This window comes from Daphnia pulicaria, chromosome 4 (assembly GCF_021234035.1).
Source record: "Daphnia pulicaria isolate SC F1-1A chromosome 4, SC_F0-13Bv2, whole genome shotgun sequence".
Taxonomy (NCBI): domain Eukaryota; kingdom Metazoa; phylum Arthropoda; class Branchiopoda; order Diplostraca; family Daphniidae; genus Daphnia; species Daphnia pulicaria.
Window position 1 is genome coordinate 15,608,464 of NC_060916.1, and position 24,989 is coordinate 15,633,452.

The 24,989-nt window shown below is 39.7% G+C and overlaps 2 protein-coding genes across 2 annotated transcripts; both read left to right on the forward strand.

The window, feature by feature from the left end:
- The first annotated feature begins 11,816 nt into the window (after positions 1-11,816).
- On the forward strand, positions 11,817-24,760 carry LOC124338243. The gene is made up of 2 exons (XM_046792335.1): positions 11,817-13,261; positions 24,141-24,760. The coding sequence occupies exons 1-2, from the start codon at positions 12,284-12,286 to the stop codon at positions 24,687-24,689; spliced, it is 1,527 nt and encodes a 508-aa protein (XP_046648291.1). The 5' UTR covers positions 11,817-12,283; the 3' UTR covers positions 24,690-24,760.
- On the forward strand, positions 14,666-20,528 carry LOC124338192. The gene is made up of 8 exons (XM_046792269.1): positions 14,666-15,267; positions 15,679-17,200; positions 17,414-17,506; positions 17,600-17,829; positions 17,925-18,412; positions 18,499-18,662; positions 18,747-18,941; positions 19,218-20,528. The coding sequence occupies exons 1-8, from the start codon at positions 14,783-14,785 to the stop codon at positions 20,283-20,285; spliced, it is 4,245 nt and encodes a 1,414-aa protein (XP_046648225.1). The 5' UTR covers positions 14,666-14,782; the 3' UTR covers positions 20,286-20,528.
- Positions 24,761-24,989: the final 229 nt, after the last annotated feature.

Below are 24,989 nucleotides of genomic sequence, written 5' to 3' on the forward strand. Positions count from 1 at the left end.
AATTAGTCAAGAAAAACCAACTGTCACACATTGCACCAGTACTAAAACAGGTGAATACAAATCTTCCTCCAAAATCCAAATCCACTCCATCTAGAAACAAAAAAAACTGTTAATGGTGTACTCCAATTTCTAGTAGTCTTCCATCATAACAGAGATTAAATAACTATACTTAGTAAAAAAACTGTTGATCTAAAAACAAAAACAGCACAGCTCAACAAATTTTACGAGGATGTTTACAACAAATCATAGACAGATAATAACAAGTCCCTATCATTAATCACTGTTGGTGCACATCCAAGCTACAAGTCTCTTCAAGTTTCTGATTTAAATTTTAGCAATATCAGTAGTGTTTAAGACATAAAAAGGAAAAATGCAAGTAGATCACAGCTATCTCGAGAATGAAGTTATTTTTGAAGGTCCTTAAAACAGTCCCCAAATAGTTTGTTCATGGAAATTTGCTATTAAAATACAGCAATCACATTGCGACAAATAGCAATTTGACTAATTCTTTGGGTTTAAGCCTAGGCCAGAAGGGAAAAAATTTGCGCCATCGTCAGTTATTACCTCGTGGAAAAAAAAAACGAAAAATCCTAAAATATGTTGAGAACGGCGACAGGCGACACGTCAATCACAATTTGAAACGTCGTCGCCATTTTGAAAGGCTCTACGGAGGGGAAGGGGCACCGTTGCGACATCATAAAAATTGCGACCAAAGGGCGAAAGGCGAATGCAAAATCGGTAAAATAACAAAATTTTAGCAGGTTATAAATGAAAATTTGGTCGAGGATATTCTACGAAAAAGAACAATTTGGGATTGAAACTGGATCTGTTCTTCGGAAATATCAGGCATCGCTCTTATCGCAGAATAAGTAGTTTTTTTTCTTCTAAAGTATTAACGGAATTATGAATTACTCGGTTGGATAAATCTATTGCATCTCCGACTAGCACGAAATCGTCTTCATCCGCACATCAGTTTACTATTTAACGCATTCTCCTTTTCAGTAGACGAGCAGCGTGGAAGAAATTGTTGCCTGGCAACGGGAAAGAGGAGCACTGGAGCACTGTTCGCCGGATCGGTATTTGCCAGCGGTTTCTTTTTTTTTTTCAAATGGACATTCTCAAATAATCCATCTTCCATGATGTTAGGGGGAAAATAAACTAGTGACACATTCCAGTTACCACAATGGTCGAGAGCCAGAGACGATAAAGAGTTCTCGATGGTTGTTATCGCCTCAGCAATCCGGCGCTCCTGGCTGTTGAGAGCGGTTTCCGCCGCCGTCACCCATTTTATTTAGCTGTAAGCTAACCACCAGAGACAAATACTCGCGCCACAATAGTCTGTTAGATGAATTATCAGGTCAAAAACTGCTGCATTCCTAATGAAGCCATTAACGTTTCGTTCGTTTACCTCAATCGCTGCTCTACGTCCGAGGGTGAACGAATGGGACTCGACTGTTGCCAACGGTTCAATGCGGTTGTGGTAGACTCGGCCATCACATCTGAGAAATAAGTCCAATAAGTAAAATTAATAATCAAATGAAAAATGTCCAACAGAGACTAATGTTACCAGTGTCTGTTTTGAAATTGTCTTCATCTTCTAGAAGGCAAAACGTTCGATACAGTTAACTATCGAAAATGTATTATCTAACAACAGTTTTATTAGATGTCCATTTTCACTGAATTTGGTTTCTTCTCTATCTCCCTCTTCTATTCTCTCTATTCTCCGGTTAGCCGCAACAAATTGATGATTACAGGAAGGCGGTTATTCTGCCCGTCGACGCGGCCATTTACGCATCCAGCCCAGCATCAGTGAACTGAAAAAGAAAAAAACAAACAATTCAGCGCATTTCAACCAACAATTTCGTATCGTCTGAATCGACCAATTGCGACGAGAAATTTGAACAAAAGATTTTAAAAAAAGAAGGCGCAAAATTATTCAAAGGCAAACGTTCAACACAGGAGGAAGGAGGCCTTTATGTTCTCCAGATTTAGAATTTTCATTTGTAAAACCAAGAGAAATGAATTAACGAAATACCGATAGGGCCGTAAGTGTCGCTTTTAATTTTCAGATTGGATAGCTTGATAAGCGACGATGCTGTCTAATAATAAGTCATGACTAATGTCAACATTTATATCTCCAACGTATACCCTAATCATGAGACTGCTGTTGAGAACTGGTCATCTACTGAGATATCTGAAAAATCAGTGGTGTCGCCTTGCTAATAAAGAATATATGAAATGATGTCTTCCACACTCTTTTGCAGCAGTGCAGCATCTAGGCGGCGTATTGGCAAAAATTGCGGTCAGTTGAGTCCATCACTTTTGTTCACAACTCACAATGATGGCGAAACGTCATTGACCTAATAAAAATTCAAATCTGCGTATCCATTGACGACCAAAACTTGAAAGCGCACTGTTGTTTGTTGTATTGCCATGTTCGGAAGATTTCCCTTGTTTCGGAGCTTCCTTTATAAAATGTAAAATAGCATTTGGCGATTTTAAGGGAAGTGGCGGTAGGGGGAATAGGATTCCCCGCCAAACTGATTCTTAGTGAAAGTTGTTTTCCTTAAGGCGAATGCGTCATGTATCTAAAAACGGAAAGCCCCTTACAGTCCCTTTTCCCCCCACAAAAGCGGAACAGCCACTGAATTACTACAAGGAGAACTGACGTCACTGATAAACCCACTTCTTACAACTTCGTCAGATTTTTTCTCTTTTAATGAATGGAATGAAATTGACTAGTTGGAAGGACTAAATAGGTTTCGTGCCAAACGGGGAAAATATGGGAGTGGACTACATCAAACAAGTACATCTTTCTTAGAACATTTTGATCGGTTCAAATTAAACATTAGTCATTTCAAGTAGTTCGAAACATTCGAACATCGAAACATTTTTAAATTTGGTTGAGAAACTTTAAAAAAAAGTGTAAAAAGCAATGGACAATAAACCTGAATGGAGATACAGCAGCTAGATTCTTTGCCACAATATGCGAATTTTATGAGTTACGAACTTCTGATTGTTGTTTTCCCGATAGCTTACGAAATGGGGAATTTTTTCCCAGGACTCTAATGTCAACCATGACGAAACCTTATTTAGTCCTCCCTCCTCCTCGATCTGTGACGTGATCTTGAACTCGATGGGAATTGGGAAGTACACACTATTCTGACTTGGCAACCGGTGGGAAAATGGGCACAGCTTAAGGCGTCGCGGTTAAAACCTGTTTCGACGAAAAACTAGTATAAAAGCAATGGGATTGAATGGACTAACAGTCAGTCGCAAATCTGCCTTCGACGCAATCAGTTAAACTTTGGCCCTCGCCTCTTGCTGGTTAACTACCAACTCCGCTTTGTTAGTCGCACTTTAGTTTTGCATTATCGTACATATCGCACATCGCTGAAAATGACCGAAGGATTTTTGAAAAACCGACACCAATTGGAAATGAAACTCAAGTGGATGCAGGACGTCATCCCACAACATTTGACTCAAATGGAGGAGCTGCTAAAGAAAGAAGCTTTCATCGAGTTGCACAAAATGGAAGTGGACGCCAATCAAAACTTTGAGATAAAAGTGAAAGTCGCCAAGTACGTACAAGATCCCGTCCCTTCAACCGCGCTGAGCTGCAAAAATTGCGAGAGGACTTGCCAGGACCACTGCCATCCCAGTACTGAAATAGCACACTGTGAAGCATTCTACGAAATTACAGAGGGACCAGCTGCAATCTTCAATTGGCTTGCGCTTGCTGTTCAACATGCGGCCAATGAAGCAAATGACCCGGTATGTAAAATTTGCAACTGTTTAAGCACAGAGCACGAAAAAGGACAATTCCGCTGGAACGGCAGAAACGTGGAGGAGACGCACACGCTGGAGGAGATGCGGGAAAAATACGAAAAGGCCAAGGGAGAGAAGATGGACGCCGAAGAGCTGGTGACAGCTCTGAGAAACGATCTCGACCTCCTGAAAAAGGACATTGTTAAAAGCATTGACATGATCAAGGAATTAAACAACTGTCTCAAGCAGGATGCCGGCAATCCGCTCACGACTCCGGAATACATCCGGATGATGATCGAAAACGAGAAGAGAGAATGTCAAAAAGGATCGGCTGAAAGAATCAAGACTTTGGAGGAACTGTTACCGCTGGCCAAAGATGACCTATGACATAATGGAAGATTGAGACAGATTTCTGAAGATGCATATACAAGTCTAATTCTTGCAAAATGTGTTGGAAGGTGCAAATTAAGCATACTCTACACGCAACTAGTAATTATAATAGTATGAAAGGCATGTGGTAATATTGTGTACATGTTAAACCTCTAAATTACTGAATAAAATAATAAAATCACTCTTTTTTTCTAATTCGCCATGGAAATTTTAACTACAAGTGAAATGTATCCTTAAATACGGTCCGACAATTTTTTTTTGGTAATCTCGATCGATCGACGAGTGGGACAAGCCAAATAATATTTTAATTTTTGATGGGGCCCAGAGGAACAGGAGAGACGACCATGATTAATGTCCAATATTTTTTTAAATAGATTTAGGGGAACGAAGTTAAGTGGTCGACAACAGAAGTTAGCTACCTTGGTACTTTTTCACTTTCGACTCAACGATGAATTCAAAAAGAAAACGAAAAATACGCAACTTACTTGTTGTGTGGAACTGTTAAGAGGGTAAAGTGCTGAAATCTCGTCCGTTAAAGGAGGACGGAAGGAGTCAGATCAACCGGCTGATTCCGTTTTCGGTTGCGTCGTTCCGTTCAAGGCCTTCAAGGGTCCTGATCCATCTCTTATTCCTCGGCGACATGTAAGGGGCTTATTTTAAATCGAGCCCATCGATCTCAATTTCGTCTTCCATCCGGCGGATGCTGCTTCTCCTTCAACTGAAATGAACATTTAATAAATATGCAATCAAATTTAACTGAAAGGGCATTTTGGCGATAAACAACGCCCTCACTGGATCTCTCGGCGAGTCATACTCTGTCAAAATTTTAGTTCTTCAACGCTGGACACCAATGCTGTTCCACAGCTGGCTACTTGATGGGCGACTACCGAATGTCTCTCAGCTGTCAAGGCCGAGTCAAACATTTTGGATGGACGTTTTCTTGATTTTATGATTGCACTGATGGTAAAAGCTAGTAAAAGAGTCGAGCAGAAAGATTATTAGAAATGAAGGAATTTCGAGGATAGGACAAAATAAATAAATAAAATTAGATAAAATAACCTGTAGAAAAGACATACGAAGGACATACACGATCCACTTCATTGGTAAGACACGTCCACCACCACTTCTGACTGCAAATCTTTGCTTTCCAATATTCACAACATCCTAAGAAACAACACAAAAATTCAAAAATACACTTTATTAGGTACTCCTCAATTGGTTATGAGTGCAGAGTTGGATTTTTACGCCACACTTAATTTAAGTAAATGATGTACTTCACGTTGGAAAGCCGACACAGACCAGATCTGGAATCTGGATTATCCGTAAATTAGAATCTTCTAGGATGTAGCCACCAAATGCCAGATTATCTCACATTGCAATTGCCACAGAGTCTGCACCTGCTAGACTAATAAGAAAAATTAGAAACACGTATAACTATCAGGTACTACAGGTAATCATCAAGTGTGACCTACAAATCTAATATTCACCAAAACGCAGGGAAAGTCAAATTTCAAGCAACTCCATTTACGTTTGGTCATGGAGCAGTCTCAAACCAAGTTTCTCCTGTCAGTCACAACTGTAGAAAGCAAACAATCACAAAACAATTAATTGATGTACAAATGAATGAGAATATAAACATTCAAGGAAATCAAAAGGATACTACACTGTGTTTTAAAACTTCTGTTACCAGCAGATTGCCTGTGTGTTGTCTACCCATTTCTATCAGAATTGACTACCAAAACTAAGGAATCTTTCTTTTGTCTAAATTAAATATATACAAAAAAAAATGAAACATGCCAATATCCAAAATACGTATACTATAAATCTGAAATTTTTACTTCTCTTAGTACCACCATCGAGTTAGTTTTGTCATCGTCAAAGTAGCGGGAAAGTGAACGAGGTGTCGATGAAACAAACTTTCGTGCTATTCAACGCACGTGAATAACATACAACTGGATGGCTGAGTTTCTTCCAGGAAACGCCTCTAATTGTCCAACACAAAACTTGTGGAAGCAAATGTGATCGAACGAAAGTAAGATTCTATTTCACAAAGACGAGAAAAATAGATCACCTTCTGACCTGAAAATCAGCGACAAACTAAATTCGACCGCCAGCGGTAGCTAGCCCCACTTCCCTCCAGGCGGCGCCAACAGCCGAATCCGCTAAAGAATGGAGGAAGGGTTCGTAAAGTGGCGGCCATCATGAAATTCCCTACCTCTCATCCCTTACTGCACGTGTCGCGCCATAAACAAAAGAGGGACGGTCCTGCAGGTTAGCGACAATTTCTCAGTTTTCGTCGTTGAATGAATGACGGCCAATCATGAAATTAATAGTGTACATCTCACCTGCTGACATTATAAGTTTCTGAAATTAATGAATCCAAGTAAAAATTTAACAAGCGATCCGCCACTCAAAGACACCGTTTTGGGGGTTTTTGATTTAGCGGAAATCGTCGCTGGGGGTTCTAAAAATAAACAAATAGATGGGTTTTGTACAAAATTGTTCGCTAAGTCGATTACTAAAAACCGCAATCGCCTAGCTTTTGTAGTTTGGGAGATATTTAAAAAAAAATGAGAGGGGGTAGCCGAAATTTGGACTTTTTTTTTCGTTTTTTGTGCAGCAGTTTTCTCGTCAACTGCTGCACCTAAAAATGATCCAATTGATTTAAATTGATGGGATAGCCCGTCTCTTCAAACCATTTTAATGTTTTTTAAATATTCGGCTTAGAAGCCGATATATTAATGATTGAAATTTAAAAAAAAATTTCCAAAAATTTCTTCGTTTTTTGGCCATGCCGGCCTTCATCCCGTAAGCCACCTAGCGCTCGCGAAAGCAAAATTTCCCCCTCTTTGCCTTTAATGTCTGTTGGGGTGGTCTCCCTCATAACTTCAGCCTAGACCTATCGAGAGGGGGTGGTCACCCCAACAGACACTAAAGGCAAAGAGGGGGAAATTTTGCTTACGCTTTTCATGTCGCATGGAGATATAACAACCCGATGGCCAATGGTGGTAAAACTGGAGTTGATCAACGAACAAGGAGAGAAGGTGCAGCGACAGATGCGAGTCATTGAGCGGAGGGTGCAACACCAGAGCCATCTGGATTAACGCCATCCTCGACCTCATTGCCTTCTTTGCCAGTCCCCTCGCACAGTTGCAAATTTCTATTCTCTTAAAAAGAAATTTTAAAATGGAAGGGATAACGGTGGAAAGCAAGACATTGGATCCGAAGTTCTGGAGCAGCTGCTACACTTCATATACACTGGAAAACTTACCACCACCACAATGGAATCGATGGGTGCCGAACTATACATTGCTGCTGACAAATTCGGGATAATGGAGATGAAATCCGAGAGCGAGACTTATATGCTACGTCACCTGTCGCCCCATAATTGTGTCGTCCTGGTTCTTCATGGTTACGCATCTAATCTGGAGACTCAAACTGAGCTAATTGTAAAAGCCGTAAAGTTTTTTCGTCGTTTCCTTAACCTAATTATGTCTACCGAAGAATGGAATGCATTGGGAAAAACAGATCCTGCTTGGTTGTTAGAAATTACAAAAAAAGTGTTCGACTTTAAATGTTGATATGTCAAAATATTATGTCTGAAGGAAATTATGGATGGAATAAAAGTTTATGAAGCAAAATCAAACCGTAAAAAAAAAAATTCTAATAATTATCTTTAAGTGTTTCAAATAGAATTTAAATTTTAAAATTGTTCAACGTTAATTCAACGTGAAACAAATTTTTTCAATAAGAATCAGTACTGAGTCGTTTTGAAACTGAAATCATTTAATCAAAATCACATCAAGTTTTAAAACGACATCAAGCAATAAATATAATTTATCTGGTACATCTTCTTACTCTTTATCTCTATAATCTTGTATAGTCTTCCTTAGGAGCCCAAACAACACAAAATGTAATGAACAATTTTCCAATGCTATCTAGACAAATGAAGTTATATCCTTGAAGGGAGAATCGCACCAACACTTTCGCCTTCCAAGAAACGGGGAGACCATTCTCAGTTAATGACCTTCCATCACAAAACGAAGATGACTGACGCCCCGGTTCGCAGTCTGCTATTAACGTATTGGCGATCTATCATCTTATTCGCCCTCATCTCATTGCACAAGCAGCACATACGACACTAGTAGAGGAACCATCATCAAACAGTAATTGGTTGCGCAATCTATTTGAAGACGTTAAATTCCATTTTTTAATTAAAATTTCCGTTTATTCGCTTGCTAACATCATATCAAACGTCATATCAAACGTCTACCTCAACGACTGCTAATATAGCATACTTTCACGTCATGTTCAAGTTCAAGTAGGGGAATTCATTACAGCATTTCACGCCTCATTGTTTAGGTGAAAATGTGAGAGCATAAACACACGACAGTTAGAGCGTGTACTTTTTTCTGTTCAAAAAACTTAATCAGGAATTGGAAAATGAGATTATTAGATGACCAGCATGACCTAGTCCGACCTAGTCAGCCAATCTTTCTGATCTCCAGAGCTCGGGATTCACGGTTCTCTCACTAGCTGGCGTCGTAACGGCAGTTTCTCATTAAGATCGTGAAATCCAAAATGGCCACAGCCGCACCCTGTTGACTTTGCGGATGAAGCAGCAACAGAGGAAGCGAAGCTACATTCAGAAACTTCTAGCAACTGCTCAAGAGTGTATGCGACAACCTTGGCTGACAAATCATTTTTGTGCAAGTAAATACTAAAGAGTTTGTTTGACCCACAGTGAATATGTGATATTAGTTTCATTTTTCTTTGCAGCCAGTTTGAGAAACGGCCTGGAGCTAGACACAATAAATTGGTTGGAGGAGTTGCAGTTTTGGTTGAAGAAGGAAATTGGAGAGTTTCTCATATTCGATTACCAGTAAGAATCGTCAATTCAGTCTATATAATAGGTCTCGATCTGGTTTCTGTCATGTAAACAGGCTTGTCTAGCGATTACGAAATTGACGCGTATGCATTTTGTGACTGAGAAAGGAAATCAAGGAATCGAATTACGTGCAGTCAACGGAGCTTCCCCAAACCACACTAAGAGCTGAGGAAGCAACACGCATAGATACCATACCGTAGGTCGCCATTGTTCTTCAGTTTGTTTCAGTGTAAATATAGTGGTCCACTCCCGCCATGTTTTGGTTTCTAGTCGCGTCAGAGGCAATAAAGGGCACACGTACTGTATCTAATAACGCTCTAACTGGCCAAGCCGTAAAAAAAAACGAGTGGCAATAAATAATAGAGAAAAAAAAGGAAATGGAAGCGTTTCAGAGGGTACGCTAGTGGGAGTTGGTAGACCGACAAACACACCACTTCAAAACAACTATTTTTAAATCCTTTTATCTTTTACCCTACTAAGACATGGACGTCCATGGTATATCCATGGGATGTAAATTTTGGGATCTGGTACATCCCATTTTACATACAATGGATGTACGGGGAACATCCTAATTACCTTCCCCTCGACGTACTGTGGGGTATATCCAAAGTACGTCCAAAATTGTCTGTAGTTAGGATCATCATTCCAATTGACATAAATAATTTAGGGTTAACACCATCTATATTTCTTTCTATACTTTTCTCTCCTCTTTCCCATTTAGAATTCATTTTACTTGGAAAGAAGCTATGACTATTTCGGGAATCGAACCCGAACCGTCTAAGTGGAACGCTAGTGCTATACAGCTACGCCACATTAGATATAAAAATTCTAGCATAGTTTTATTAACGGAGTTTGTTACTTAATCGACTGTTTAGAAAGGGCATAGCATAACACACATTAGTAAGGTTTTATCTTAACGTACATATAAAAGTTCTTCTTCTACTTTTAAAGGGTGATTTACGCCTTTACAGTTGGATTTTTATATTAGATATTAGGGGACCATTTTAAAATATATATTTATTTAAACTAATAACTGTCATACACATTAACAGTCGTAGCACATTTTTTTTATTTACGTAAGGAAGTCCGTAGCGTGTTTACTAATAAGTAAACTGAGGAATAAGTAAATTATAATAATAAAATAAGTTTATTTTTTCATTTATCATGTTTATTTAAGAAAGTTAAGTTCTTAACGGATAAATTATGCTGCTGGTAAAAGAAGAAAAGTAAAAAGATGTATATTTAATCGAAGATACGTTAAGGTGCGTCTACACTAGCAGTTTTTACAGACATAAAGACACCGAATTACGACCGTAAATTGTCTGTAAAACGGCTAGTGTAGACGCAGCATTAGATAGATATTAATACACAAGCTTTCATCTTTTTTGGATGAGAACTGTACGTACACCAAACATACTTCCGGTACATTCAGTGAATGTACTTGATGGTATGTCCATTGTACATGTTTTTCATATACTGTTGGGATCAAAGAATTTCTTAATTTTTTATCCATTTATGTACATACTGGTAGCGTACCCTGAACATCCACATGGGATGAGGGACGCCAACATCCCGTTGTACATACCTGGGATATCGCTTGGATGGCGCGTCTTAGTAGGGTATTCGAATCGAGGAACTGAACGATAAAAAAAAGGCGACAACAAAGTGGAGAGCAAAAGCACTTTAGGGACATTCTAAGTTTTTTTTGTTTAACTTAAAAACGAAAAATTACGCAGATACGGTAGAATTGATCTGAGAGAAAAGGATCGTCGATTTGAATTTTTATGGCGTTTTAATAAATGTTAGATAAGAGCAAATATGCCTTCGCATGTGTCGCGTTTTATTGGAACGGATGTTTGGTTGAATGTTCTGACCAGAAATTGAGATAAAAATTTGTTTGGGTTTTCTAGAGTTGAAAAACAGATTGCCACTATAGCATTCAAGTGAGTCACGACACACCCAGCGGCAGCTGCTGCGTCTGGCTGCAGTGTGGTTCGAAAACTAAAGAAGAAAGGAAACTGTACAACGTAGCTCTCCTCAGAGTCACGAATTTCACGCCTAGATCTGATTCAATCCGATCAAATTCAAGTTATTTCAAAAAGGAAAATAACCGACTCTTGTTAAAAATTGTTCGTCATTATTTCATTGCAGTAATTAGACAGGTTTGTGAAAGAATTTTGAAAATTTCATTTCAGATGGCATAAACAAATGGACATTGTCGGAGGTACCAAATTCATTCCACTTTTGTTTCTCTTTACCATAACTGAATTTGTTAGTTCAGATACACTTTTATCGCATAACATATCAGTGATAATAAAGGTCAAGTGAAAACCGCACCAAAAGGTGTCAAAAGTGACCAGACGTGTTTACTAACGTCAGCCATAAATCTCATTTGAGTCGCAACAACCATAGCAAGATTATTTTAAAACGGTCGGTTTTCAATTTCTAATTTTTCTTCAAGATTTCTTGTAACGACTTTTAACTTTTACAGTTTAACAGAGGAGGAAAAAAAAATCAATAATGTCTAAAAGTCAAGGGAAAACTGCCAAACAAAAAAATGCGACTTCGGCTGAAGCTGCGAATGAAGAAGCTGAACCAAAATCGAAGAAACCATGCAACCAAGGGCCCAGCAACAGTTGTGCAGAGGAAACGCCTGAGCCTGAATCGCAATCGGGAACTGGCCTAAAAAACTCACTACACGGCAACATCTTTCAATCGAAGTTGTTGATGCTCTTTTTAATTAGAGGGATCCGACTGAACTTCGAATTGACCACCGAAAGAGAGGGTGGCAAATTTGACGACCTTGTTTTCTTGTATCAAGATGCTCCTCAAAGTGAGTATCGCTATCGATACTTGCAAGCCAAACACAGGCAGAGCGATGACAAAAAGATTACAGAAGATGATCTTTTCAACGAAACAAACGGCGACTTTAGTTTGCAGAAATATTTCCGTTCGTACCGCAACGAAATTGCAAATCGTGGAAGGAACGTCCAAGATTGCATCATTTGCACAAATGTTGGTTTCGACCAACTTGTACTGGAATCGAATGACTTCAACTTGACGCTGATCGACTCCAACGATGAAATATTGGCATTTGAACCAGAACCACATGTCGGTGTGCCAGCTCGTTACAAGTTTCAACAAACGGAAAAACTAGTTGAATTATTCCGCGCAAGTTCGGAGCTCCACCAACTTGCAAAGAAGTTACTTGAGTACGCAAACACATCACCAAAGAAAATGACATTGAAAGTGGAAATTTTCAAGATTTATCACGTTGTTCTGAGAAAGGAAAATGTTATCGATAAAAATAAATTTCATCGGCATTTCATTGAACAGAATAATCTATCGCAAAACATATCGGAATTTCGGGACATATTTTTCAAGTTGTGGAGTAAAGATAATAAAAATGCAGGTCATAGTCAATTTGCCAATTTCTTAAAAACCTCAACTTTTAATTGCAGCAAAAATTTCGGAATCAGCAACGAAGTATCGAATAAGACGCTTGACGATAAGGTAGCTGATGAAGAAATCACTGAATTTTTGGACAAGCTGGTCTTTGCCGTCAACATGCCAAACGAAGTCCGCCTAGGCAATATCCTCACTAAAGAGGTGGGTCAACACTTTAATGTGCGCGGATGCGATTTCCAGTCAAGTTTCATACTGGAGAAGTTGTTGGACTGGTTCAAAAAGAAAAAAAGCAATCCCATCCTCAAGGAAGCAAAGGATAAAACGACCACTGGAGGACGCAATTTGTTTGAAGAAACCCGACAGAAAATGGTGGCACTTCGAGCCACTGCCTTCTCAATCGATTTTCGTGCCAATTATTTACCCTTATTTTTCCGTGAATCTTTCCAATACCACGAAGAAACGATCACCCAAAAAGCCGAGGAACTTGAAGTATTTCTGAACTCACCGGAAGAAAACAAAACTTTGCAAATCAGCACGAAATCTCTGAGATGCACGACAGTCAAAATCCTTTCGGCGCTGGACACGCTGCCAAGATTCAAGGATTCAGACGACGGATACTTGCTGATCGAATCAGAGCATCTGATGGAGCGCAACAAACACATGAAAGAGTGGGTCCAGGGTGCGATGAACGAAGATAAATCACACCAAGTCCTTGTCGTCATCGGAGAAATTCCCGTGCAAGTCGGTAGCTACGAGAAAGAATTGATGCCGAAAGACACACAACTCCGGAAAAAGATGATTTTCATATGCAGCGAAGACATTGGCGAAACCAACGACTTTGAGCGGGACGAATTTGGTTGTGAGCTGCTGAGCGAAAAAACGATAAGCAACATTTTGTCGACGGTAGTCACATTCCAAGGAAGTGATGTCACCATAGACAGCTTGGTGGGGGAGAAAAACGGACTGAACGAGATGATGGACTCGTCATTGATCGAGGAGATTTTATTCCATCAAAGAAAAGTGATTATACCCGCGTTCGACGCAAACGAGTTTGAAAAGTCTCTCTGGATCGATAGATTCCTGCTACCACCTCAGATTTCTTTTGATGAAAATACCCTGAACCAACTTAGCAAGGAGCTCAAAAATCTACCGGGAGCACTGAACGAGAAATTTCATTTTCATTCGGAGATAAACCACATCGAGTGGTTGATGGAAAATGAAGACGAAAAATGTGAGATATTGGAAAAAGTGCAAGATTTTTTAAAGAAAAACGAGTCTAACAAGATTTCTGGTCACAAGGCCCTCATCATCCCACCTATACCCGAGGAAAAATTGAAAGACCAGTCAACTGCCATCATAACCGGAGTAGCAGGATCTGGTAAATCCACCATTTTGTCGCGTCACTACGAACACGTAAAAAAGAATAACTCCAACGTATGGGTGATCAAAATCAACTTAATCAATCATTCAAAATATTTGTCTGAACTGAAAATTCCGGCTAGCGGATCCGAAGAAGCGTCCACCAGCACTGCCATAGACATCCTGATCAATTTCCCAGGTGTCACTTCTCAGAGCGAGTTCGCACGTTCACTGCTGAAGAATCGACTGAAACATTCTGGTGGAGTCGTCCTCATGTTGGACGGTTTCGACGAGATAAACTTCGAATGCCAAACAAACATCATTTGTCTGATGAAAGCCCTGAGCAACGGAAAAACCAAAATGGACAGATTGATAATTACGACACGACCCCATTTGACGGAGAAGCTACAAAAAGCGCTTTTCCAGTTGGCCTTCAGCCTGGAACATTTGGGAAAAGAACATCAAGTCAACTACCTGACTAATTACTGGCAAAAAAAGACAAACGTCGGTAATGAAAAAGAGTTGATTAAGAAATTCGCCAATTCTTTGGTCGAGCAGGTGTCAGAAGCTCTGAAAGACGAAGAGAGAACGTTTATCGGTATTCCATTGCGCAACAATATAGCGCAACTTTACCAAATGCTATTCAGTAAGAAGCGCGACATTTTCCGCAAAGAGAAAGCCACTGGCTCTTCAGATTCAGACTTGATCGTGAACTGGCCCATGGACGAATTTCTACCAACGATTGACGCCTACGTTCAAACGACCGATGTTCGAAACGCGAGTCAAAACGTATTCCCAAAGATGAAAGAAGTCGACTTGGACGAACAACACTGCATTTACGGGTCAGATTACCATCGTCCATTCGTCGACCGAATTGGATTAAGTAATAAGAAAAGCCAAACCGAAATCGAAGCGGATACACTCAAATACAATAGAAGAAAAGACGCCAAATATGTCTATTACAAAGCCATGGCAAAGGGAAGGAGACAGGACTTTGAAGAACTTGTCAATAATTTGACAAGTGAATCTTTAAACAGCGTAGATTCCCAAAGCTACACGCTGCTCGAATGGGCCACCGTTTTCTCCACATCCGATTGGCCAATCGACCAGTTCTTGATAGAAAAAGGCGCCGAAATTCAAACAGACGAAAATCTGTTTCGCCAGAATGTGTTTTTCATCGCCCTGCAATATCTTCCTTCGAATAAAGAATCTCGGCACTTGTCATTTGACGGGATCGATATTCACGACGTGAACCAAACGGGCGACACGGCATTGCACTTGGCTTTGTACGGGCAAAAATGGGACGTGGCCGAAAAGATTCTCGATCAATTTCCAGATTACGATGTCAACGTCACCAATTCTAAGGGGTACACACCGCTTCATCTAGCTGTTCACCCTAAATGTAAAATGGTCTTGATCGAAAAGATTTTAGCTCGAATGAATTCGGAAAGCGTCAACACACAAGACGAACGCGGATGGACTGCTCTTCATGATGCAATTCGGAACCAGTCAGAAATTGCCGTAAAAGAACTGCTCAAACGAGATGACGTGGACGTGAACCTCAAAAACAACAACAACGTAATAGCACTACATTACGCTTGTTTTTGGAAGAATATGCCAATTGAATTGTTCACAAAAATATTAGAAAAATCGGCAGATGTTAACGCTCAAGGCGAAAATGGTGACACTGCTCTCCACTGGGCAATCCGACAAGAAAACAGAACTGCGGTGGAGGAACTGCTCAAATGCAAGGACGTGGACGTGAACCTTAAAAATAACGACGACAGAACAGCACTACATTCAGCTTGTGCGTGGAAAAATATTCCAATTGATTTGTTTAGAGTAATTATAGGAAAATTAGCCGATATTAACGCACAAGAAGAAGACGGATGGACTGCTCTTCATGATGCAATTGATAACCAGTCGGAAATTGCCGTAAAAGAACTGCTCAAACGAGATGACGTGGACGTGAACCTCAAAGACAACAACAACGTAACAGCACTACATTACGCTGCTGGGTGGAAAAATATTCCAGGAAATTTGTTAACAAAAATATTAGAAAAATCGGCAGATGTTAACGCTCAAGACAAAGATGGATGGACTACACTTCATTATGCAATTAAAGGAGAAAACAGAACTGCGGTGGAGGAACTGCTCAAACGAGATAACGTGGACTTTAACCTCAAGAATAACCAAAACCAAACGGCACTCCATTCGGCACTCCTCTTGCAATCGGAAACTTTTTCCAAATTGTTATTGGATCAAGGTGCTGACGTTAACATCGTCACCGAGGACGACTCAACGCCCCTTCACCTAGCGGTTCAATGGCCCGGTTGCCCAGAAGAACTACTTGGCCGTATACTCAATTCAACAAAGAACTTGCACGCGAAAAACCAAGGTGGAAAAACTGCCCTCCACTGCGCACTGGAATCACAATCGTCAATCGCATGCAAAATGTTGCTGAAAAAGAAAGAAAACGATGTCGACATCGCCACAGCAGATGGTGAAATTGCTCTTCATTTAGCAGCGAAATGGCCAGACATTGGCGATGAGCTGTTCACGACACTCCTTGGAAAAACCACAGAAATCAACAAACTAGACAGCAAAGGAAGGACTCCCCTCCACTGCGCCTTATTTTTCAAATCTGTTACAGCAACTAAGATATTATTGAATAAAGATGCGACAGTCGATGCAGAAGCCCAGGAGTACGATAAATTTACAGCCCTTCATCTGGCCGCCTTCTGGTCGGATATTCCCATAAATTTGTTCGAAATAATTTTGGAAAAATCTGAAGCGAATCTAAACGCGCAGGATAAATATGGAAGAACTGCCCTGCACTGTGCAATACTATCGAAATCTGAAACTTTAATTGACAACCTCTTGGATGCAAATGCGGATGCTACAATACCCGAACATGATGGTCTTACACCCCTTCATCTAGCAGCCAATTGGCGTCAACCAATTGTACCAGATATTTCGACTCGTCTGTTCAATAAAATCCTGACAAAATCCAGCAGCATAGTCAATGCAAAGGGCAGCAGAGGACAAACCGCCCTTCACTTCGCATTGGCCTCGCACTCGACGACCGCAACTGATGCGTTACTCAAACACGAAAACTTAGATGTAAACATCGAAACAGAAGAACATGAATTAGCGATTCATCGAGCTGCCAAGTGGAAACACATCCCTCATCAATTGTTCAAGATAATCACGGACAAAACTGATAGGGACAAATTAAATAGTAAGCACCTAGGAAATACTGCCCTCGACTATGCTACAGAGTCGGGATTGCCACCGAAATTGATCAATCTCTTACAGACAAAACAAAAGAGGGAAAAACACAACAAGATTGATGGTGGCGTCGTTAACATAAAAACGTTGGGTGACGACAAAAATGACCATCATCACACAGGGTATCATCAGCACATGCATGATGCAGACATGCTGATGATGATACCTGACAGGAATATTCCTTTCATGGTGGCCAACGTTCAAACGACCGATGTTCAAAACGTATTCCCAAAGATGAAAGAAGTCGACTTGGACGAACAACACCGCATTTACGAGTCAGATTACCAAGTCACTCCTATTGATTTGGAAAATCAATCACAATCCGCACTTGAAGCACAGCAAAATCGTATAAATATAGAAGTTAATGTCACGGAAAAAGACAACTCGATTGCACTTCATCCAGTAAGTTAAACTTGGAAAAATGTTCCCCTACATCGGCTGATACCCTCTGCCGTAGTACTCGTCTTACTTAACTTTATAATTTAATTTTTACAGAGAGACGAGGAGGAACGGCCTGAAAAAATTAAGGTTGATAAAAAGACAATTCTGGGTATGGGAACTTATAGCACCGTCTTTGTTGGTTACTTGAGAAACCAAAAAGTGGCAGTGAAGCGGATTCCGCTCTACCGCGCCGAAACTATGCAAAGAGAGGAAGAAATAATTCGGCTCTTAAAACATCCTAACGTTATCCAACAATTAGGAGTTGAAGAGGACGAAGATTTCCGGTAAGCCTAAGATGAACTGTTGTTCAATTCAAGATCTTTACACGTTTGCATAACACGTGATTATATTAAAAACGGCCTGATTATATTAAAAACAGATATTACGCCTTAGAATTGGTCGCTGGCACCCTCGACGACTTTTGCCAGGGCTATTACAAAGGAGAAATGCCGAGTGATGGTGAAGCACTGACGCAGATGGCCGAGGGCTTGCTGTACATTCACGGCGAGAAATTTGTTCATCGGGACATCAAACCTTCAAACGTTCTCATCACATTTCATAAACCAGTTCGACTTATGATCACAGATGTTAGTTCGTGTGAGGCTTTGGATGATACGAGAACATTTTCAATGCAATCGGGGAATATAGGAAACGAATTATGGATGGCACCAGAAATGATTGATAATTCCGATGCTGACGACGAAGATTATGAAGAATCAGTAAAAAGATTTGGCATTGCGTGTGATACATGGGCACTTGGATGTGTTTTCTTCTATTTTCTAACGAGAGGAGTTCACCCATTTGGAAAAACCTATTTGGGAATTCGCTTAAACGTAATGGTGAAACAGAGACCGGTCGAGCTTGAAAGTATGTTTTAATGAAGGCGGAAAGCCGGTTAAATTTAATCTGAATATTATACACTATCTTCCTGACTATTTTCATCTACAATTTAGAAATCTTGCTATCTTCAAACTGCAAAATGGTCGAAATATACAAACTGATAGGCGATATGATCGACATAGAACCGCAAAAAAGAATTTCACTGGAGCAAGTCCTTAAGAAGCTAAAACAAATATTTAATTTGAACCGATGTTCAAACCCGTCACTTTTCAATGAGGTAGGCCTACAATGGCATATATTGTTTTAAACCAATAATAACATAAAAACTATTAATATACCAATTTATTAAAAAAATGGACAGATTCAATTTGAAGACGGCAATATTTCCTTGATTAATCCAGAAATTCAAGACTATAAAATTTCACCATCGCAGTCTGAACCCGGGGAAAACGATTCAGATACTGGAGAAAAACAAGGAAATGGGCAATTACCACAACAAAGAATTGCGAATACCACTACCAGTGCCCAAGCAGAAAATACCGACAATACGACCAAAGTAAAATCGAGTTGTACTTTTATCGGATAGGTCTAATCGAGGGGTTCACCACTAAAAAAATGTCGTACCCTCTGCCAAAAGTAAGCTAATGTTAAGCCTATCTTAACACGTGTAGTGTAAGCAAATTATGCAAAAAATTAGTCAAAATACGCAAATAAATTTCGTAGACCCAGGAGGCCAAGACCTCAGTGGTGAACCCCTCGGGCCTAATGTTTTTTATAGAAGACAATATTATTTGATTTCAACATACGTGTGTGCGTTTACAAACTTTTGTAGAGTGAAGAAAAAACGCCAGAATCAAGTGATAGAGATGGCGACGATAAAGACGAGTCGAAAAAGAAAAAAGTAGAAATGTGCTGTGTCCGTTGTAAAAAAATGACAACAATCGAACAATTATACCGTGACGTCAACAAAAAAGTTGAAAGTGCCAACAGTAAGTTGGGCCATCTGAATGAATCGGCAATACGCACAAATTTGGGTTTAAACGAAGTGGAAAAACCTCGCAACATTTCATCTTTGTACCAACTCATCGAATGCTACGGCAAAGCAAAACATGCCAAGAAGTGGACGGATGAAGATACACATCAAAGCTGTAAAATGGTCATCAAACATCTACAAGACAATAAAACAGATGAGAAATATCATGAATGGTATTATAACAAAGCCATGGAAAAGTTGGAAAAAAAAGAAAATGAAAAGAAAGTTTTGGAAAAAATAACCTTTCCCCTTACCGCAACCGACATGGCAACCAATGAACAGCAAACATACTCAGTTACAAAGATTTACATACGCAACAAGCTCACAGCATATATTCCAGGTCCCATAGACTGGAACGAACTTACCAAACCAAGTGGTCCAATATTCTTACTCGCCTTGTATAGGAGCATCAAGCATGAAAACGAAAGAGAGGGCAAGGAAGATTCTAGTAAAACAATCTTTGACGAAAACACTTTATTATCTTTCCCACCACCCGGAATTCTGACCATGGACGTCCCTGTCAATATATCTTGGGGAAAATCTCTCATACAAACTGGACAATTAAATGAAAATACGGGCGGCAAGATCTCACCAAAAGAAATTTTCACAACATTCATTGAAGTAGGAGAAATCAAAACATCGGCTAGCCAAATTAGAGATGCCAAATTACAATTAACACGAAGCCTTCTCTGCTTCAAATGGCTGGATCAAGTGATTTCTCAAAACGATACATCTTATGGACTGATTGGAAATATATACATCGAAGGCAACTCTTCAGAAGCACAAAAACAAAGTCAAAATAAAACCAACGATGCTTTTCCTGGAGAAGGAATAACATTTAAAACTCGATTTGCAGAGTACAAGTAATAAAACGGACTAAGTTTAATTTGTTCAAATTTAGAAGAAAATATGCAAATAAGAAAATGCGAGTAAGAATTCTGTTTGATGAAAACTTCAAAATTGCAAGCAAGAGAGTACTTCCTGTTAAGATGGCCATTGGAACTCGGTGGCAGATTTTTATTCTTAAGTTTGTTGGCAGAGGGAACTAGAAACTAGAAACCCAGATTTTACCAGTGAAAAATTTTTGAAATAAAAATGTAAATCCCCATATTTATTTTCTGATTTTAATTATTATTGACATAGCAAGTCTTGCGACTGCTTAAACAATCTCAACGCACACAATCGAATGTCGAACTTCCGTTCGCTGCTCACCATTCCCTTAACTAAGGCCGCTTAGTTTTTACAACCGACACGTAAACCAAAATTGGCGTAAACAAACTAATGGTTTGAGATAGATTTGATGTTGTTCAATGATGGCCAAAAAGCCACGCATCCACCACCAACACAACATCAACCGGACTCTATCTTATTCGATCTTATCCTAGTTTGTGATAAGTACACAAAACGTCGGAGTAGGATTGATTAAAACGTCAGTAAATCGTCAGTTAAGTCAAGGATTAGAAAGACTACGTCAGTCTAAGTCTAACGCGAAGTGTTTGGATGAATTCAATCCAGCCCAATTGAAATACTTTGTCAAAACAAGTAGAAAGAAGAATTCGAATTATTTGGGCATACACTCAATTAGAGGAAGAAAGGAACACATTTTCAGAGAGTTCAATCGATTGCTTGTTGGAAGAAGTATCCAACAGACTAGGCGCAGCCGTGTTAGTTCACTTAATAGAATTTAGCGTTGTCGACTCTAGAGCGCATACTGTATGCACGGATACAGTATCCAAGAATAAACCACAATTAGAAAAAAAAAAATGCCATAAATTTCCCTATAAACATAGAAAAAGCTTAGTCTGAGGTGTTCCAGTCCTATTTAAACAAAATCTCCAAAAAACTAAATCAATTCGGATAGATAAAGTTGAAGCAACTGGGCAGGACGGAACAGCGGAATAGAAAGAAACAAATGCGGTGAAAAGTGAAAACTAACCTGAAAGTGCAATGACAGCTCAGTCACCATGTCGAAGATCCGGACTGGACGGAACTGGAGAAACAGCGACGAGGATTTTCTGAAATGAGTCTCTATGATTCTCAAATCAGAGCGAATGAGGATCATCCGGATCCTGATGAACGTACGACCATCAATCGAACTCGGCTGCAGGCGGGAGGCACGCGACGGAGATAACTTCCAGCGCGACTGCCTAAAGGAAAAGGAGACGGAATATCAGACATCAACGAAGAAGCTATAATAATTTATTATAATTTATATTTATATTTAATTTATAATTTATTTATAATTTATAATAACTAAAACACATTTTACATTGGAGAACGCTGTCATGAAGCCCGCCAGCAAGTGCCAGTGTTTTATGAATGGTTTATTGGTTATATCAGTTCGTATCAGTTCTATGAGACAGCCGTGCCGCATGCACGATTACGGCCGATTACAGTTTCAAATAGTCAACGTTAAAATATCAAGATCTATAGCAGCATTGTTGCCAGCACTGGTGGCGAAGAGAAAGATAAAATGATCTCTCATCAAGTTACGATTTTAATCAATCTCTAAGGAAAACTTGAAGAGAGAAAAAATATTCAACTACGTGCAAGTGTGAAAAGCGCACTTTGTGAGATGATGTGAAACATCTCGAATGTTTATATTGATTATTTTTCCTCGAGGAAGAATTGTTTGATGCCCAAGTCTATTTGTAGTTCGGAAGCTCAAGTGCAATCCCTGGTAATTCTGTCTAGACCACCAGATTTATATTTGTTGAAAAAAGTTATTTCTGGATTAGACATTAGACAGCATTTAAGAGAGCAGCAGTCTTGGGGACAACAGTTTGGTAGGATCGGCTACATTCTGGGCTGTGTAACACAGTCAGCAAATGCTAGTCAGTTTGCCAAATTACTCACGCACTTATTAACAACATTACGGCAAGATCTCTGCTAGTCTACCACTACAAGCATCACTTCTCAGGCAGGATCAAAGTCACTAAAATCAAGGACCTCACAAAATAAAAATCGATAATGATCTTATTCGGTTGTGAAATGGCCAAACCATTCAGACGGGCACAACAAAAACCACATCCACAATGACGACACGAGTTCAAACTTTCAACAGAACATTTTTTAAAATAAAACACTGACAACGCCTTAATTCAATTAAAATAACGACATCATAACAGAATTATGTGAGTTACAGGCTATAGGTCGTTTTGGGAAAACTGAATAAAATGGCACGAACAGGCCAAATCAAGGACACATTTTTTTAAAACGCCCACTTTTTCATTTTCTCATTTTCTTTCGTTTGGTTTTCTTCTTTCAAATTTTTCTTATTTAACCCACCCCACCCCTCTCCTGACGTAAATCGTTTCTCCTTGAGGTCATTTGCACTACGCACCTGCCAAATCGAGAATTGATAAAACAATTAAGTTGAAAGCTGACAGGCAGCCACAAAATAGTGTTTGGAGGAGAGAGGATAGCTCAACTCCTCAAAAATTAAGATTGTAAATTAAGGTTCATCCACGAGTTCTGATTAAATCATTAAAAAAAAAACGAATAGAGAAACTGACCTGCTGGATATCAAATCCCAAAGCCCAGTTTTCATCAGGTGAGAGTACTTCCGGAAAAGGCGGGAGAGGTGATGGTTGCCACTGGGTCGCGAATCATGTGCGGTGAAGCTGACGAGGCAGATGAGACGCTCAAAAATTCAATCGTCGACTCTCTACAGTTGCCACTTGACGTTTACCAAGTTGACCGTTGACGTCACTGCTAGAAATAAAAAGAAACATTGAAATGTAATGCCAAAGCTAAATGATTTAAACGGAACCAAATAATAAATAAAAATTGTTTGTAAAACGTCTTTTTAAGAGAAGCCACACACAATTTGAAGTAAAGAATTTTTCAATAAAAATAAACAATGACGTCTAGACTACAAGTCTACAATACATGAAAAGACTAGAGGTAAGAGAATAAGGAATATTCCAGATTCAATTAACCGGCGTTAGTGACGTAAATCTCTTTGAAGGGAGAATTGCACAACATTTTCTCCTTCCAAGAAACGGGAACAATTCTCAGTAAAAGACCTTCGCTCATTAAACACGACTGTCAATGTTGTTATCCGATCGTTTACTGACGCCCTGGTTGTCAGTCAGCTGAAAGTCTTGGCGATGAGAACTCGCCTCTTCTTCACCCTCATCTCATAACACAAGCAGCACACACGACACCGTTCCAGTTAAAAATACATTCAATTTCTTTTCAAATTAAAGTTTCTGTGCATTCGTTGGCTAACGTTGACTCCAAACTCTTACAGGTCCCTACAAAATGCCAAAGTGTTTGGATTGCATTAGCACCGGATGTGAAATCATCAAAGTCCACTTCTTTTGGTCCGTTGAAGTGCCGTTCCTTCAAACGACAGACGGAGGTCGGGAAGCAATCGATTCACGTTTATATTCATCATTCAAATCTCCTGGTAGTAAATGGAAACTGCTAGTGTTGGGAACCGGACCAACAATTAGAATCGTGGTTTTCCAATATACGATGGACATGTACACTGTACAAATGCTTAGCACAGACCGATTGACGACGTCAATTGAAAATGGAAATGATTGGAAAAAAATGGCATCGCGTCCGGCCGGATGTGAAATGCCAAAATCTGAGTGTCGTCAGTTGGTCGATCGGTCAGGTCGTCTCACTTTCAGCTGTGAGATTCTTACCGGTACCCTCGTGAGAAAGACACCCGATTCATCCAGCAATTCTCCAGTAGGTGTTGATATCACCTGCAGCGACGGATTGGCTACTCAGTTCGAAGAATTATTCGACAGTATGGAGAACAGCGACGTCATTTTCAAAATTGGCGACCGCCCATTTCCCGCCCACAAACTTATTTTAGTGACCAGATGCCAAGTGTTTGCGGCCATGTTCAAGCACGAGACCAAAGAAAAGTTGAGCAACGAAATTGAAATCAAAAATGTCGAGCCGGACGTTTTCCATCAGCTGCTGCGCTTCATCTACACGGGCCGACTGAGTTTAGCGACCATGGAAACGATGGCCGTCGCCCTGTTCATCGCGGCGGATAAGTATCTGCTGGACCAACTCACAAACAAGTGCGAACTGTTTCTCCTCTACAAAATGACTCCCGTCAACTGTCTCGAACTTCTTCTTCATGCCGATTTGCTCAATTTTGCGAAATTAAAGGAAGATGCGGCCGTCTACTTTCGGCGACACCAAGAACGCGTGATGGCGACAGACACATGGAAAATTGTGGAACAGGAATGTCCATCTTTGTTAGGTGACATTCAGGAATGCATATTGGCAAAAATTTCTTAAAATTTCACATTAGCAATTGCTATTCGATAACAATTCATCATTTGTAAATTAATTTTAGGAATTTAATAAAAAATAAGAAATAATTTGAAAAGCTGGACTTTTGCGGACTTTTGTCTTCTAAACTAACTGCTATACGAATCTGTTGTTAATTTACAAAAGGAATGCCGTAATAAAGAAAAATAACCAGAAATCATCCGGCCCCTAGAAGAGAAAGGGATGTAAGGGCCACTTTCCACTTTTTGTTACTTCCCTCCAAGTGACATTTTGACTATGATGAAAGAAAGCGCTTTATCTATGAAA

Coding starts and splice junctions, on each gene's coding strand:
- LOC124338243 (XM_046792335.1), top strand. CDS start 12,284: ATGACATTGAAAGTGGAAATTTTCAAGATTTATCACGTTGTTCTGAGA. Junction 13,262..24,140: donor GGAAAAAGATGATTTTCATA/TGCAGCGAAGAC, acceptor GTTGATATCACC/TGCAGCGACGGATTGGCTAC.
- LOC124338192 (XM_046792269.1), top strand. CDS start 14,783: ATGGCAAAGGGAAGGAGACAGGACTTTGAAGAACTTGTCAATAATTTG. Junction 18,413..18,498: donor GAGACCGGTCGAGCTTGAAA/GTATGTTTTAAT, acceptor TCTACAATTTAG/AAATCTTGCTATCTTCAAAC. Junction 18,942..19,217: donor ATACCGACAATACGACCAAA/GTAAAATCGAGT, acceptor AAACTTTTGTAG/AGTGAAGAAAAAACGCCAGA.